Raw genomic sequence first — 13,424 nt, 5'->3', positions numbered from 1 at the left:
CTTCAAATCGCTCAGCGTTAAACCTCCTTCCTTCCCTCTCTCCCTCCATCACAATCCCCACCCCCAAGCACAAAGCCCGTGGATTTTACTCCAGTGCATGGAACTTAACAGGCAGGCCAGAAACCAGGCAAAGGTGTTGGTGATTGCCCCCCTCAAAATATAAAGTGTGGGGAAAAACGACAGACAGCTGAGATCACATCCTTTTATGTCTTTATTTGCCAGTTAAGATCCTTTTATTCCATCGATGCAAATATGCAGAACAGCAGGAAACCATGTTTTAAGCAGCACATACCAGTTGGCTGAGAATAAACTAACTACATTCCCCAAGCAATGTAAAAGTAACAATGCACATCATCTTCCAGAAGAAGAAACAAACAGATATTGCAGCCGAGAGGCACAGCAGGCAGCTTCCGTACAAAGTAGTTTGGCTATTTAAAATGCTAGAACCAGCCCTTGCCTGTTTCTCCAACCCCACCCCCCACCCCCAAAAGTCCTACTATAATTTAACCACTTTTGGTTTGCTATCTACATAATATATAAAATATAAACTCTGTTTACTTATAACACTTACTTTTCTTGATAAATAGCTCTTTAAAATATCTACTGTACATATGTCCATGCGTTGACATTATATATATATAGCATTTATATATATGTATGTATGTCTGAAAAACAATAAATATATACTTAATATTGACACAGCAACAAACTGAACATAGTCTCATTTTCAAAATCAAAGAAAAGAAAACCAGTACAGAGAGAAACGGTGAGTGTCACTCGTGAAGCACAGCACAGCAGGGAGCTCTGATTCCTGCCCTGGCTGGGCATTCGGTATGCCACGTACTTGAGTAGTTGTGGTGTCAACGTATTCTTTAATGAATCTCTGTTAAAAGTTACTTCAAGCCGTAGGTTAGCCACCCTGTATGCCACGTGTAACACAGACTGAGCGCGAGCCCAGTGGGAAACAAGGGAAACTCGCCTCCTGGCTTGCAATGGAATGAGAAACAGAAAGGGGAGGGAAGCGAGTCTGACGGCTGGTGTAAAAAGAAAAGGAAGTAATGGACAGCACATGGCTGGAAGGTCATAAATAACCATGGTAAACAACTTAATAGAGTTAAGTGCTTTTAAACACGATGGCTGGCACTGCTGCAGAGAGCATCTTGATTATCTGTAGCCAACTCCTTGTAATGAACCAGTTTTCCCACTGCCACAAGACGACACAAATTAAACCCAGATGGCCAAATTCAGATGCTAGAAATGGGGTTGCAGCATGACACTGTGAGGCCACAGGTTCAGAGCCAAACCTGCCCAAGGGCAGCTGAATTCACTGAAGGTCCTTAATGGACATTCACTGAACCTAATGGATGGGATTTTTTAAAGTATGAACTTTAAAAAAAAAAAAAATCACAAACAAAAAAACCCCACACCCAACCCCAAACAGTTAATCTCACACATGCCAAAACATAATAAAAGATGGATTTTTTTAAACGTTTCATTTCAAAACAGCATTCTTTAAAAATGAAACTTTATCCCAAAAGAAAAAATGTAAATGACCTTCTACAAACATGGTTTGTGTTCAGCTTTGGATTGACCATTCTGTTTATTCATTTAACTGAAAATGGTGAATAAAAGCTATTTCAGTATGACCTAAGCTGATACCCTTCATTCCCCAACCCCAAGGCCTTGATTTGGCAGCTTCGAAAAAGTCATGACTTGCCTGGGCTCTGGCTTCAGTAAGTCATGAGGTTATGACATCGGTTCATGAATGCAGCATTATGTACAGTCCCATTTACTTAAAATTTCTTCTTTCCATGAGCAAACGGAAGTGGGCAGTTATTGTTAAGGGGAAATTATTTTTATCGAACAGATTTCATCCAGCAGCTCAAGAGAGAGGAAATTTTAAAGATAAGACTGCCAATTATTATTCAGTCATACTTCATCTCTAAAATTTACAAACTTTGCTCCCGACAAGTAACAACTTCAACAACAACAAGAAGAAACTGCTGTCCTGAATAATCCTGCCATTTCACAACTAGATACGCAGAGAGCGCTGCAGAGGTCAAACAGTCCAGCGTGGAGTTTCATATGTACCTAAGGGTACATCACTGGGCCACTGGAACATCACACCAGTGTTGAGTATCTGCACAAAGCCAAAAGTCTGCTGGGTACTTTTAAACCCTTGTAAATACAGAACTTAACAGTGAACAGACTTCATAATTTGTGATGTTTTATATTGAAGGCCATAGATAAAAGGCAAATATAAAAATTCCCAGCAACAAGAAATTCCGTCATCAGTAATTTCTGAACCTCTGCAAAGATACCATCAAGATACTATGTTTATCTTTACCCATTAAATAAAATCTGCCTTTTTTTTTTTTTTTGGTAGTGAAATGAGTAATTTTAAATTGTCTGGGTCTTTTCCACATTTGTATGGACACAGAAATAAACAAGGTAACAGAGAAATTGAATTGTCCTTGTGCTGTGACCACACGCAGCAGAAAAGCCTCCATTTTTGAATGGCTGAACTTCCAGAACAGCTGTTCACTTGTACAGTCACTGATTCGAAAGCTATCCAAAAGAAGGAAACACTAAGTACAAAGTGGAGAGTGCCTCTGATTGCCCTGTGCTGGCTGGGCAGGAATTACTCATGCTTTCAGCCGAAGCAAAGGATGAACTCTGCAGCAGCCCATCCTGAGCCTAAACTCATCTACGCATGCCCTGATTCTCTGCCATATTGGCTGCATGGGTAAGGACGTCTCATCTCTACTTGGTATTTTCTAACTACACAGCTAAGTACTACTAATTTAACACATGCACAATATTAGATATAGGAAACCCCAAGCTCTTGCAGAGTTGTTACGCCTCCACGTAGGACCTCACTGGGTTCAGCACCGAGAATGTGCACGGATCTAGCAGGAGTATAGGACAGATGCTGCTTCCCCGAGGGCAGGGTCCCTTCTCAGGCTCCCAAACACAGAGGTGGAGCAAGGCTGCTGCTATCGCCCTCAGGAGCTGCAGCCCTCACCCTCTGCACGACCAGCATATTCTCCCTGTTGGAGCAGGCATATAGGTACCAGACTGCAGACACACCTCCCTGTCGCTCCCTGCTGCAGTCACCACTCTCCCTTTGGGCACAAGGAAGGACTTCAGTTGTGCCCGCTGTCACACGGCGTTGGGTGGCCCTACCCCTGGTGTGGACCCAAATGCAATTCCCATGGAAAATAAGACATCGTCCCTCAGCTGACCGTCCCAGCATTGGACCAGACACCTGCAGAGCAGCAAAGCATTTCACCTGGGCTCTCCCCTTTGGCTCTTTTTGTCTTTGGCAACAGACCATAATGTTCAGTATCCTGTGTGCATGGGTTGATGGCAAAGGAAAGAGCCTCTCCAACAGCAGCCCTGGGAAAGAGGAATGAACATTTCTTACCTAGTGTATGAACAAGCTCATTTGGGGGCTACTGTAAATTCCAGCAGTAGCCGCAGTTTGGCTATTAGGCCTGCACCAATTCTAGCAGCATTCATCTCAAACCTTGTGGCACAGCATTAAAGAACAGCATCGAAAGTGCAATTCCAAATATATGTTTCCTGGTGTGGTACCGCTTTTGAGTTCAATCAAGTACATCTCTGCTATCTGCTGCCCGAATTCTTAAACCCAGCGGGAACTCCAGAGGCTACTCAGGACAATTCAATGTACTTTCAACTGTACCAAAAAAGCAGAGGGCTTGATGCTGCCAAGAAAGATCCCAGACTGTAAAGTAACAATTTATCAGAACAGTAATATACATTCTATAAATAAACCAATGCCTTCCTCCTCTAAGCCAGGAGAAAGTTTAGTATCTTTACACTTGACACTACAGCACCTTCACCTCCTAGAGAATGGAAAAACTGTCATACAATCCTGCCATCCCAGTTAGGTAACAACTTCACCTAAATCTAGCATAAGATCTCTGCTGCTGTCAGAAGCAGAGGTCCCACCCTGCCCCTGCTCATTCCGCCTGCCTCTCTGGGGCCAGCACTGTGGTCACACGAGCTGTACAGGATTCAACCCATTTGCAAGCCAGAACTAATACTAGCATCAGATGGCTATGTAACCAAAACATTAGATTTTCTTTCTGCTTAGAAGCACTATTTGCATCAGTAAGTCTGCAGAGGATGGATGATGCCTGTCACCTAAACCTTTGGATCCGGGACAGAAAGGTTGAACTCAGTAGTACTATCCCTATACGCTGTGTCTCGCCTGGGGACGGTTCAGTGCAGGGGCAGGGAACAGGATTCCAGCATATCTTCTTCCAGCTGTCATCACAAAACCCAGAAAGACACAGAAAAAAACAAAAATAAAGATAGGAAAAACTGTCAACATTTGTGAACCAAAACAAGGTGCAAAGACATGAACAGCAATTCCAGCACAATGGCCAAACCACTAAGAAGCAAGACTCACAAATGTTTTGGTCCATGTTTAGTTCCAGTGTTGGATGGTGTTTAATTAGACATGGCAAATTATCCACCGGGCTTGCATTCACGATTTGAACTAGCCGCTATTTTCAATAAATGGCTTTTGCCTTACTATATGAAAACTCTCTTGATCCCCTTGGGGCTAATTCCATTCTTCAGGGGGGAAAGAGAGATGATTTCTTGATCATATTCTCTCTTCTGTATTTCTCTGTGCATTCCTCAGGCAGGAACTGGACAGCATGGTATACCATGACAATTATAATGGGAAATTCTGGTTAGCACAGATACCACCTCAGGAATTCTTAAAGAAATCAGTTTTTAGGAAAAACATCCAAACTCGTCAAGGGCTCCAAGAAGGAACAATGAAAGCTTGCCCGAGGTCTTAGCAGAAGCGGTCAGCCCCAGAGACATTTGCTAGAACTGGCAGAACAACATGGGTAAAAACAATTCTCCATCTGGGTGTGGTTTCGCAGTATTACATTATTCCTTCATCCATCAGACTATTACACTTTGGGGCATATTTCATGAAAGGTCACACGTATGCTCTTCAAAAATTAAGCACGCATTAATAATTTTGGGGTGGGAGTCAAGTTTCCTAACTTTAGCCACCTAAAAATTTAGAAGCCGAGATTCTCTGAGAAGGAGGAGGACAGGAATTTCCAATGGGCACCTCCTTCTATATTAATCTAGGATGAACTGAGTCAGCCTTTGGAGAGCTCGCTCTCTATTATTGACTACTGTGTCCTTGCACAGCTGATCAGGACAAGATACCCAACTTTCAGCTGGCTAAAGTCAGATGAGATGAGCCACATTATTGATGTCCTCCTGTTCAAAAACACAAAGCTCTAAAACAGGGCATAGGACAGGCAGGAGCAATCAGATGGAGTCATTTGTAGGAGAAGCCTCTACAGAAGCCCTTAGTGCTCCTAAAAATAGCAAAACTGTGTTTTTTTAAAAAAAATCTAAATTATTCTGACAGTTCTCTTTCTAACCTAAAATGACAACACTGATCTGATGGCCTTGAGAAAGAGGGTCATATTTTCTCCTTTAATTTACTGCTCACCAAATGTTCTTTTCTTTCCCCTAGTCGAAATTAACAAAAATCCCCGAAAAGGTTTTTCTCAAGTTTAATATAATTTAGTGCTACATGCTTGTGTTCTACTTCTTTCCTATCCGAGGACCTAGCGCTGTAAACACATAAGCACTGGAGCAGCTTTATGCAGAAAAGCAGTATCCCTGTTTACTGGGATAATTCATGTGCCTTTCACTATATTCTTTCAAGAATATGCTCTTGAAAGAATATATTATTTCAAGACTGCAATCTAAAATATTAAAAAGAAGAACGGGACAAACATATCAAAAGAGTTTGTCCACCCCTGCACTGATGACAGGGAGCGATTACTACAGTACCAGTAGCTGGCCACTTTAAGGAGGTGAAGAGGTGGACTTCTTATGTAATTTTTTCCCCTGGAAACAGACTGGAAATTTTCTCATCCCTTTTTTCACTCACACTCACCACTAAGTGGAGGTGAAAGCTTCTGGGTTGAGCTATATGAAATTAATTGTTTGTGAGCATCTCTCAAGGGTGAGTTCACAAAGGTTTAAAAGAACACCGCCCATTTAAGAATCATACGGTTTTGGGTTGGATTTCTAGTGTTTCCCACCTAAAACCAAAATGCACAATGAATTCACTCAAAAGTCAGTCCCAGACACAGGAAACTGTTTGTAAACCTTCATTTAAGACTAGCCTGACTAGCTGTATAGTAAAACCCACTATCACTACTGTGTCATGCCATTTGCCATCCATGAAGGTTTTGAACAACCCATTTTAATCAGCAAATCTGTGCAGTTAACACTGAAGCTTACCGGGAGCTCACAGAAGACCTTCCCTCCCCCAATACCAGCGCATATTCACTGTGGCTGAGGACTGCTTTGTTTTAAAAGCCACACATTTTCCTACTTAATTGTGCTTTAAATAAATAAAAAAACCCCACAAACAAAAAACAACTAGCTAAACCAACACAAAGAAGCTCCTAACAAGCTATATGAAAGTGAGCTGCTGAGATTTTCCATATCACGCAACACTTTCACACCAAGTCCTATTATTCTGTGTGTTGGTTAGAGGTGTAGTACTACAGCACGGTGGTGTCAGCTGTCATGGTAGGAACCATTCATGTCAGACACTACAGAAAATTTTATGACATGACAGTACCTTCACAGCCCTCTGGTAGGTAAGGAAAATCTAAAAGGATCTTCCCAACCTTTCACAGTAAACACAATTGGATAATCTAAAGCACCTGCAAGCAGGAGATGAGTCCATGATATATCTTTCCAATCAGCCAGCTAATACTGTTATTAAAACAGTTAAGTTATGTCAGCTCTTAAGTCTCCTATGTTTTGGGCATTTCTAAGGACCTCATCACTTTGGCATTTAGCCACCAACAGATTTAGTTGATCCAAACACCGTATTTCCTTCTTCTGTATCTTCAGCTGTTTCTAAGATGCCCAAGCCCTTCACAGGGGCTGAATTACCATTTCCTTCAAGAACTGTCTGGTTCCTATTCTTTCCTAGGAGCTGACAGGACCTAGCAGTACAGAGACATCCTGCTCTTCCGCATGGCTTCGCTGATTAAGTATGCCGGGCTCAGTTCTGGCTCCTCAGTCATGATTGAAATGTTCTGCCACTCCCCCAACTGGTTTGACTTTTTAATGGTGTCCACCACGCACAGGGCATACAGACAGTCATCAAAAGTGGCAGCCATTGTGAGGGGCCTCCCATCCCAGGTCCTCCTGTCGTCCTGGTCCTCGAATGCCTGCCGGACAGCTTGAACCATCTTAATGGTGCCTCGGAGGTAGGGGGATGGGATGTCACTGAAGGCCTTCTCTGGAAGTAAGGAGTTGCTGACCGGCGTGGAGTCCTTTAGCAGGAGCTCCCGCTGAGGAGAGCTGTTGCTCTGTCCGTAGAGATCAGTGCCTATTACAATCAGCCGTCCTGCCGAACCCACCACAATAATGTCTTGTTTGAACTCGCCCGGGACGTTGAAGTTGAGCGTCACTGTGCAGCACACACCACCTTCCAGCACCATCTGAAACGTACAGAAGTCGTCGCTGGTGATCTGCCGTATCCCCTTGATGTGGTCCGTCTGCTTCACAAAGGTCTTGAGCAGCCCGTGCACTTTCACGGCCTTCTGGCTGGTGAGGAAGGTCAGGAGGTCGATGATGTAGGTGCCAACTGAGTGCAAGCCCCCGCCTCCCATCAGGTCATCGCAGCTCCAGTTGTACTTCTTGCCTAGCAGGCTTCCGCTGTGAACCTGCACCTCGCACACCAGCAGCTCCCCTACGTAACCCTCCTGGATCAGCTGCTTCATCTTCACGAAAGCAGGCAGGAAGCGCAAAACGTTCCCCATGATGCTCATGAGCTTTGGGTAATAATGAGCCGCAGTCATCATCCTAAAGGCATCCAGGGGAGTTGCCGTTCGGTCACAGATGACATTTTTTCCAATGCCTGAAAAACAGTTTAAAAAAAAAAGAAATCATCAACAAAAATGTATTGATTGAGTAAGCTCAAAGCCTCGAGGCTATTCTTAAAGACTAAGCCAAGGAGAAAGATCCTTGAAAGAAGAAAACATTTCAGTATGGTGTTAAAGGCAGAAAGATCCCCTCTGGCATGTTTCCAAAATGCATGTAATGGTTCCTCAAGCACCACAGTGAAAATGCATCCCTTTTTACTTCCAAAATGCACTCATGCCTAAAAATAGCAAGAAGGTGAGGGCCTGGACAGATAAGAAAGTAAACTAAGGTAAGGTGGACTGCTACCCCACATTTGCCGCCTCGCTGGAGCAGGTACAAAACCAACCACCCCAACTCGGCTATCTCACAGACATCTCTTCTGTGACAACCTGCCGGCGGGGGGGCTTCCGAGAGCTGAATCTGAGCTTCGGATTCAAATCCCTGAAGCATATGAGTAACACCACCTCACGTCCACAGTAACTTGATGTATGTACACGGAGAAGTCTGGGCTTGTCTTCTCAATGGTTTTGTTCCTTCATCCTTCCTGTTCAGACTGTTTAAAAGGCTCTGACTGGAGACAGGGAGAAGTACTGGGCCTGTTGCTTGATTTAAAATGTAGGAATTGCTTCTCACTCATAAAATGCCACACTATTCTGACAATGGCACTCCTTTTTTTGAAGCAGCTCTGCTGAAATGTCAACAGCACATCCACAGTGCCAAGGGAGAACCACGATTGCTCTAAAACAGGTCAAACGTAACTGTGACAATCTGTTCTCTCACAGAATTGCCCATATGGGCACACTGTTTACTGAAGCTTGCACGACGGTCCTGTTTTATCTGGCCATCAAGGTGTGCAGCTGAATGCAGTGCAGGCTGAAATGCCTGAATAATGGTTTTATTATTGATTTCTCCTCATCAAATACTTTCATTCTGTACCCATACACACATCCAGTGACAGAGTCTCTGGTTTCCTTTATAATTGCATACAAAGATTTTTTTATGCTTAATGAACAGTATTAGGTAGGTGGGCTGTGCAACACCTTATAGCACTAAATACGATCTTTGCCTTGAGAGCCTCGGGCTATAGCTGGGCCTGGCACTTAAAAGAGCTGCATTTGGATCCTGTCTGCTGGAGTCCAGATGAATAAATCTGGTTACTCACTAAATTGCTTTGTGTTTTGATTCCTTTTCCCTTCAGCGAGGTGAGAAATCCCTTCTTCTTTAAAGAGCTGTTGTGAGGCTAAAATTTTACATGTTTTGGAGCTATTTGGATGAAGTCATATAGATACAGACAGATGGCAGGGATCTATCTGAGCCCACTTACATGAATATTTAACAGCCTGACTGGAAGAAGGGGGTCACAGTCCAAACATTCAATAACCAGCTTATCCACACTGCCTATTCCCAGTCTTTGTCTGCTGCTATTTGAGCAGCTGAAACTGGAGGGAGGGCTGCCACCACTGAAGTGGCAGTCACATCTAGTAACAGCCCAGAAAGGAAAGATCTTCCTTCGACTTGCTCCTATTCACCTTCTACATAATCGGAAAAGTAGAGACGTACTCATTTTCCTCTTATATTAGGCAGGAATCCTCTATTCAATGACCATGGTCTTCCTTTCTCACTTTTCTCTCTCATCTTTACAGCCTGCTACTGGTGACTAAGTTGACATTTTCAACCTTATAGCTTTCTTTTCCTGCTCCTGAATAATTTTTTTCTGCATCTGTTTGATATTGGAGAAAGCATTCATCCACCTGCCCTATATTCCTCTAACTGGTAGCTCCAGCTATGCCACTTGATACAGATCACTAATATAGTAGTCCCTGAGTTACACAGACTCTTTGCAGAGAGATTTTAGTCTGGCAAATTAGTTATTAAAATAAGGCAAATCTTAGTCAGACAAAACTTGCTTACAGTCAAACCTTCCTGAAATAGTAATTTTCCCCCCAAAGAACCCATATGTACTACGTCGTCATCTGACCTGTTCACCGCTGATCCACAAGCATCTCTTTCTGCTCCAGTTCAGCTTGCATCGTTCTGCCTCAGAGGTGCCTGCCACATTTCATCTGTGGTCTGTGCAGGCACTAATCTCTCCAGATACGCAGCTCTACATAAGTGCTCACGAGGAAAAGGATCTGCTTTCACATGGAATTGCAGCCTGGGGACAATCCTTTTGCTGTGCGGTGAGTGTCGTGCACAGTGGGGGTCAGTCCTTCACTGTGTGGGGCAGGGAACACTTGGTACTGTCACAGTCTGAGTACCAAATGATGAGTATAAATATGCAAGAGAAGCCGATGGGTTTTTACATCACTTACATCCAAGGAAAAATGCCATTAGGATCAGTGCAAGTCAGACACACATGCAGAGAAAAGGGAAGAACCCTAAATATTTGTATGGAGATGGAGAAAAGGTGGAGTCTTATATTTACTCCTTCCACCATTCCAACCTCTTTGGAAAGGTTGAAACCTTTTAATTACAGCAAATCCAAAATGCAAATGTTTCAACAGCCTTCCCATCTCTGTGCATATGCTGATAATACATGCTGTGCTCTCATCCCTGTCAGGGATTTAAACAGATTTTTGCTTGGTGCCCAGAAAGCTTTTATACTCTATTAAAGCTTGCGCAGGTTCTTTCAGCATGACACTGCTCTGTACTTGAGTCTGTGCACACTACAGATCTTTGTCTTCTCTGTAGCTGCAAATCTGCAAGCAGCCACGTTAGCTTTCTTGAAGCAGGGAGAGAACTTGAAAGGTTTGCTTAATTTAATTTAGAGAAATCCTCTGGTGTGTTTATGCAACTCGAATAAGAAACAGGCGGATCAAAACATCAGCGTTTTCTGCTCTCCTCCCTCTGCTCTCTTCTCAAAAGGAGAAAGAAAAAAGGCACCTTCCCTTTGAGCCATTCTTAGATGCGACAGGCAGAGCAGAGGGCAGCATGCAAGGAAAAACCTCCTTTCCCAGTACTGACAGTCTCCTGCAAAGGCGCGCTCTGAGTGCAGTTGCTGCAAGGGAACTGACTCCCTTCTCCTGGCCTGGGGTTAGGGTCTAATCCTGTCAACTTCTGGACAAGACTGTAAGAAAGGATCAACTGTCACATCACAGCAAACAGCAAGAACTTATTAATTACATAAAAGCAGGGAAGTGCTTGCCAACTTGTTTCGGCAAGAAAGTGCAATGCAATATATTTGTCCATGGGATAAGCAACAGAATCTCACTGTATGAAAGGATACACATCCCTTCCACATGCATCAAGAAATCCAGCCTACAATGCTCAGTTCTCAATCAGGCAACTTCTGAGTATTGATTTCTTGAGTTCTTAGGTAAAATGCAAAAGAAAAATAAGTATACGTCATTCTGTTTGAGGGCTCTTGCACAGCCTTCACCCCAGTCTCTCTGCTTGGCTGTGCTTCAAAATGAGACGGAGCGGTGCCAGCCAGGTGGTAAGTGACATGACGTGGGATTCCTCTGACGTGGCACGGAATAGGGGAGGGCTCGCTCCCAGCCAGCCCGAGTGCAAAGCTGAAGTTGGGCAACGTGTCTCCTAGCAAAGTTCCTGGGAGCGCAGGTTGACTCTCGGAAGTCCACCCCAGCTGCCATGCAGGGCGTCAGCCTGGGACCTGTTCCATGACCCACTGCTCCAGGCGCAGATGGCCAGAAACGCAAAGAACCTGCATTTACGGGCACTGTGCCATGGTGCCAGTGAGCCACCTGTGCCCACAGGCGTGGGGCCACAAGGTGGCAACCACATTAGACCCAACAGGTCTGCTCCCCTAAGCCCCTCTATCTTCTCCTTCCAGCAGGAAAACAGGAAAAAACAAATAATGGTGGAGCTGGAAGATGTCCATCCATGGGATAGACCTAGGCCAGTGACGTAGGTATAACTTGCTCTAGCAGTCCTAAAAAATGTGAAAGGACATGAGTTTGAGCAAAATGACACAAGAGTATTTGACTTCTAGGTTTGTTTGCTATAGACTGAAAGATGGCAACATTGGACAACTGCTTGGTTTCTCTTTAAAATGAACCAAAGTTTCCAGAGCAGGTCCATGTCACAAAGCCACTACTAACACTAGTGTCTTCTTGCTTGTCAGAGTCTCACAAGAAAGGTTAAGGGCTGAATGGTTTGTCTTGACTATTCTTTATCCCCCAAGCCAAACCTCAACGCCTTAGATGCCAATCTGCATTTATTTTAAGAAGGTTATTTAAGAACACTGATCTCTGAAGAACATGTCTAACCAACTCTCTAGAAGCAGCTGAGGAAATAGAAAGTAATTGTCTGTACTATCATTGGTGCAACCCTTTGTTTGAGTGAAGATTTCTCTAGCACCTTTTACTGGAAGGTCAAGTTGTAACCATGATCTAATGGCTTGTCACCTACCTCACGGTAATTATTTTCGTCAGGAAGTCATGTCATCTATTTGCAAACCTCAGCCTTCATTTCAGAAAAAGGAAGCCCTTGTGATGTGGAGGTAATTTTGAAAGCCAAACAGCCCAGAAGTGAGTGGCGAGTACATACAGTCCAGGTTAGTAGCATTTCATTTTTGTTTCCATGTAAATGTGGGGGAAGGGTAAGGAACTAGAGTGAGAATTTAACTCCCAATTTTGAAATGCCTGGCGTTTGCAGCTCTTCATTTTACAGAAGGCTCCATCTCCTTGGCTACCAGCAGCCCAGGTTACTTTGTCCCCGTAATGTCCCTGTGCTGCGCAGCCTGAAAAAAGAGCAGAACTCCTGGGCCCACGGCGCAGGGAGGGTACAGCGGCTGTAACTGGCACAGGCTTCTTCAATTCTGAAACTTGCAATGTCAGCTTTTTTCCCATCTGCTCTAATTGTTTCAAATAAGGACAGAAACATTTTCACGGGGTGGGGGTGGGGGGAGGAAGAGTGTCCGTCATTGAACTGGAACAAGACTAGTCCTCTATCTATTCAGTTCAGGACATGAGACCCCAATACAATATTTTCTTCTCCTTCTATTCACTAGAAAATCAAAAAGGGCTCTATTTGGAGTCTGGGCATATAATCAAAACCTTCACTGGCACCAGAAAGATTCATTAGTTAGCAGTCGCTACCTATTGCCCTTGCTCAGGAAGGAGGTGAGAGAAAGGGGAAAATAAGGTTTTGGTGGACTAAGCTAAATTAGTCAGCAGAAAAATACATTTCTAAAGCTAAAGAGGAACTTTCAACATTCAAGGAACAGTCTGAGAGTTTCAGCAAATACAGGAGTGGTGGAAGAGCATGCTTACCAGGTTATTTCAAATGGATGATTTTAAACATTTATATCAGATTATAATATCTTCTTCAAACCTGTTTTTATTTTTTAAAAAGGAAGCTAATACAAAATTACATTTCAAAAGGTGACAATCTACATTATCATTAATATGATTACAGTAAATAAATATGGGCAAATTTTTCTTCTCAGATTTTGACCATTGCAACTGTTGTTGTTGCCTTTGGATCCTATGCAGTATTAG

At 43.5% G+C, this 13,424-nt stretch overlaps 1 protein-coding gene across 2 annotated transcripts in view; it reads right to left on the bottom strand.

The window, feature by feature from the left end:
• Positions 1-206: 206 nt before the first annotated feature.
• GFOD1 (Gfo/Idh/MocA-like oxidoreductase domain containing 1) overlaps positions 207-13,424 on the bottom strand; it is a 75,595-nt gene continuing 62,377 nt past the window's right edge. For both annotated transcript variants that reach the window (XM_075705927.1, XM_075705926.1), the window contains one exon: positions 207-7,957. In XM_075705927.1, the coding sequence (XP_075562042.1) occupies positions 7,038-7,957 (920 nt within the window). In that variant the 3' untranslated portion in view covers positions 207-7,037. The remainder of the gene's footprint in view (positions 7,958-13,424) is intronic.

Source organism: Pelecanus crispus, chromosome 2, assembly GCF_030463565.1.
Source record: "Pelecanus crispus isolate bPelCri1 chromosome 2, bPelCri1.pri, whole genome shotgun sequence".
In the NCBI taxonomy this organism is placed as follows: Eukaryota; Metazoa; Chordata; class Aves; order Pelecaniformes; family Pelecanidae; genus Pelecanus; species Pelecanus crispus.
The sequence above is the reverse complement of the archived record's forward strand: the minus strand, read 5'-3'. Positions and strand labels throughout refer to the sequence as shown.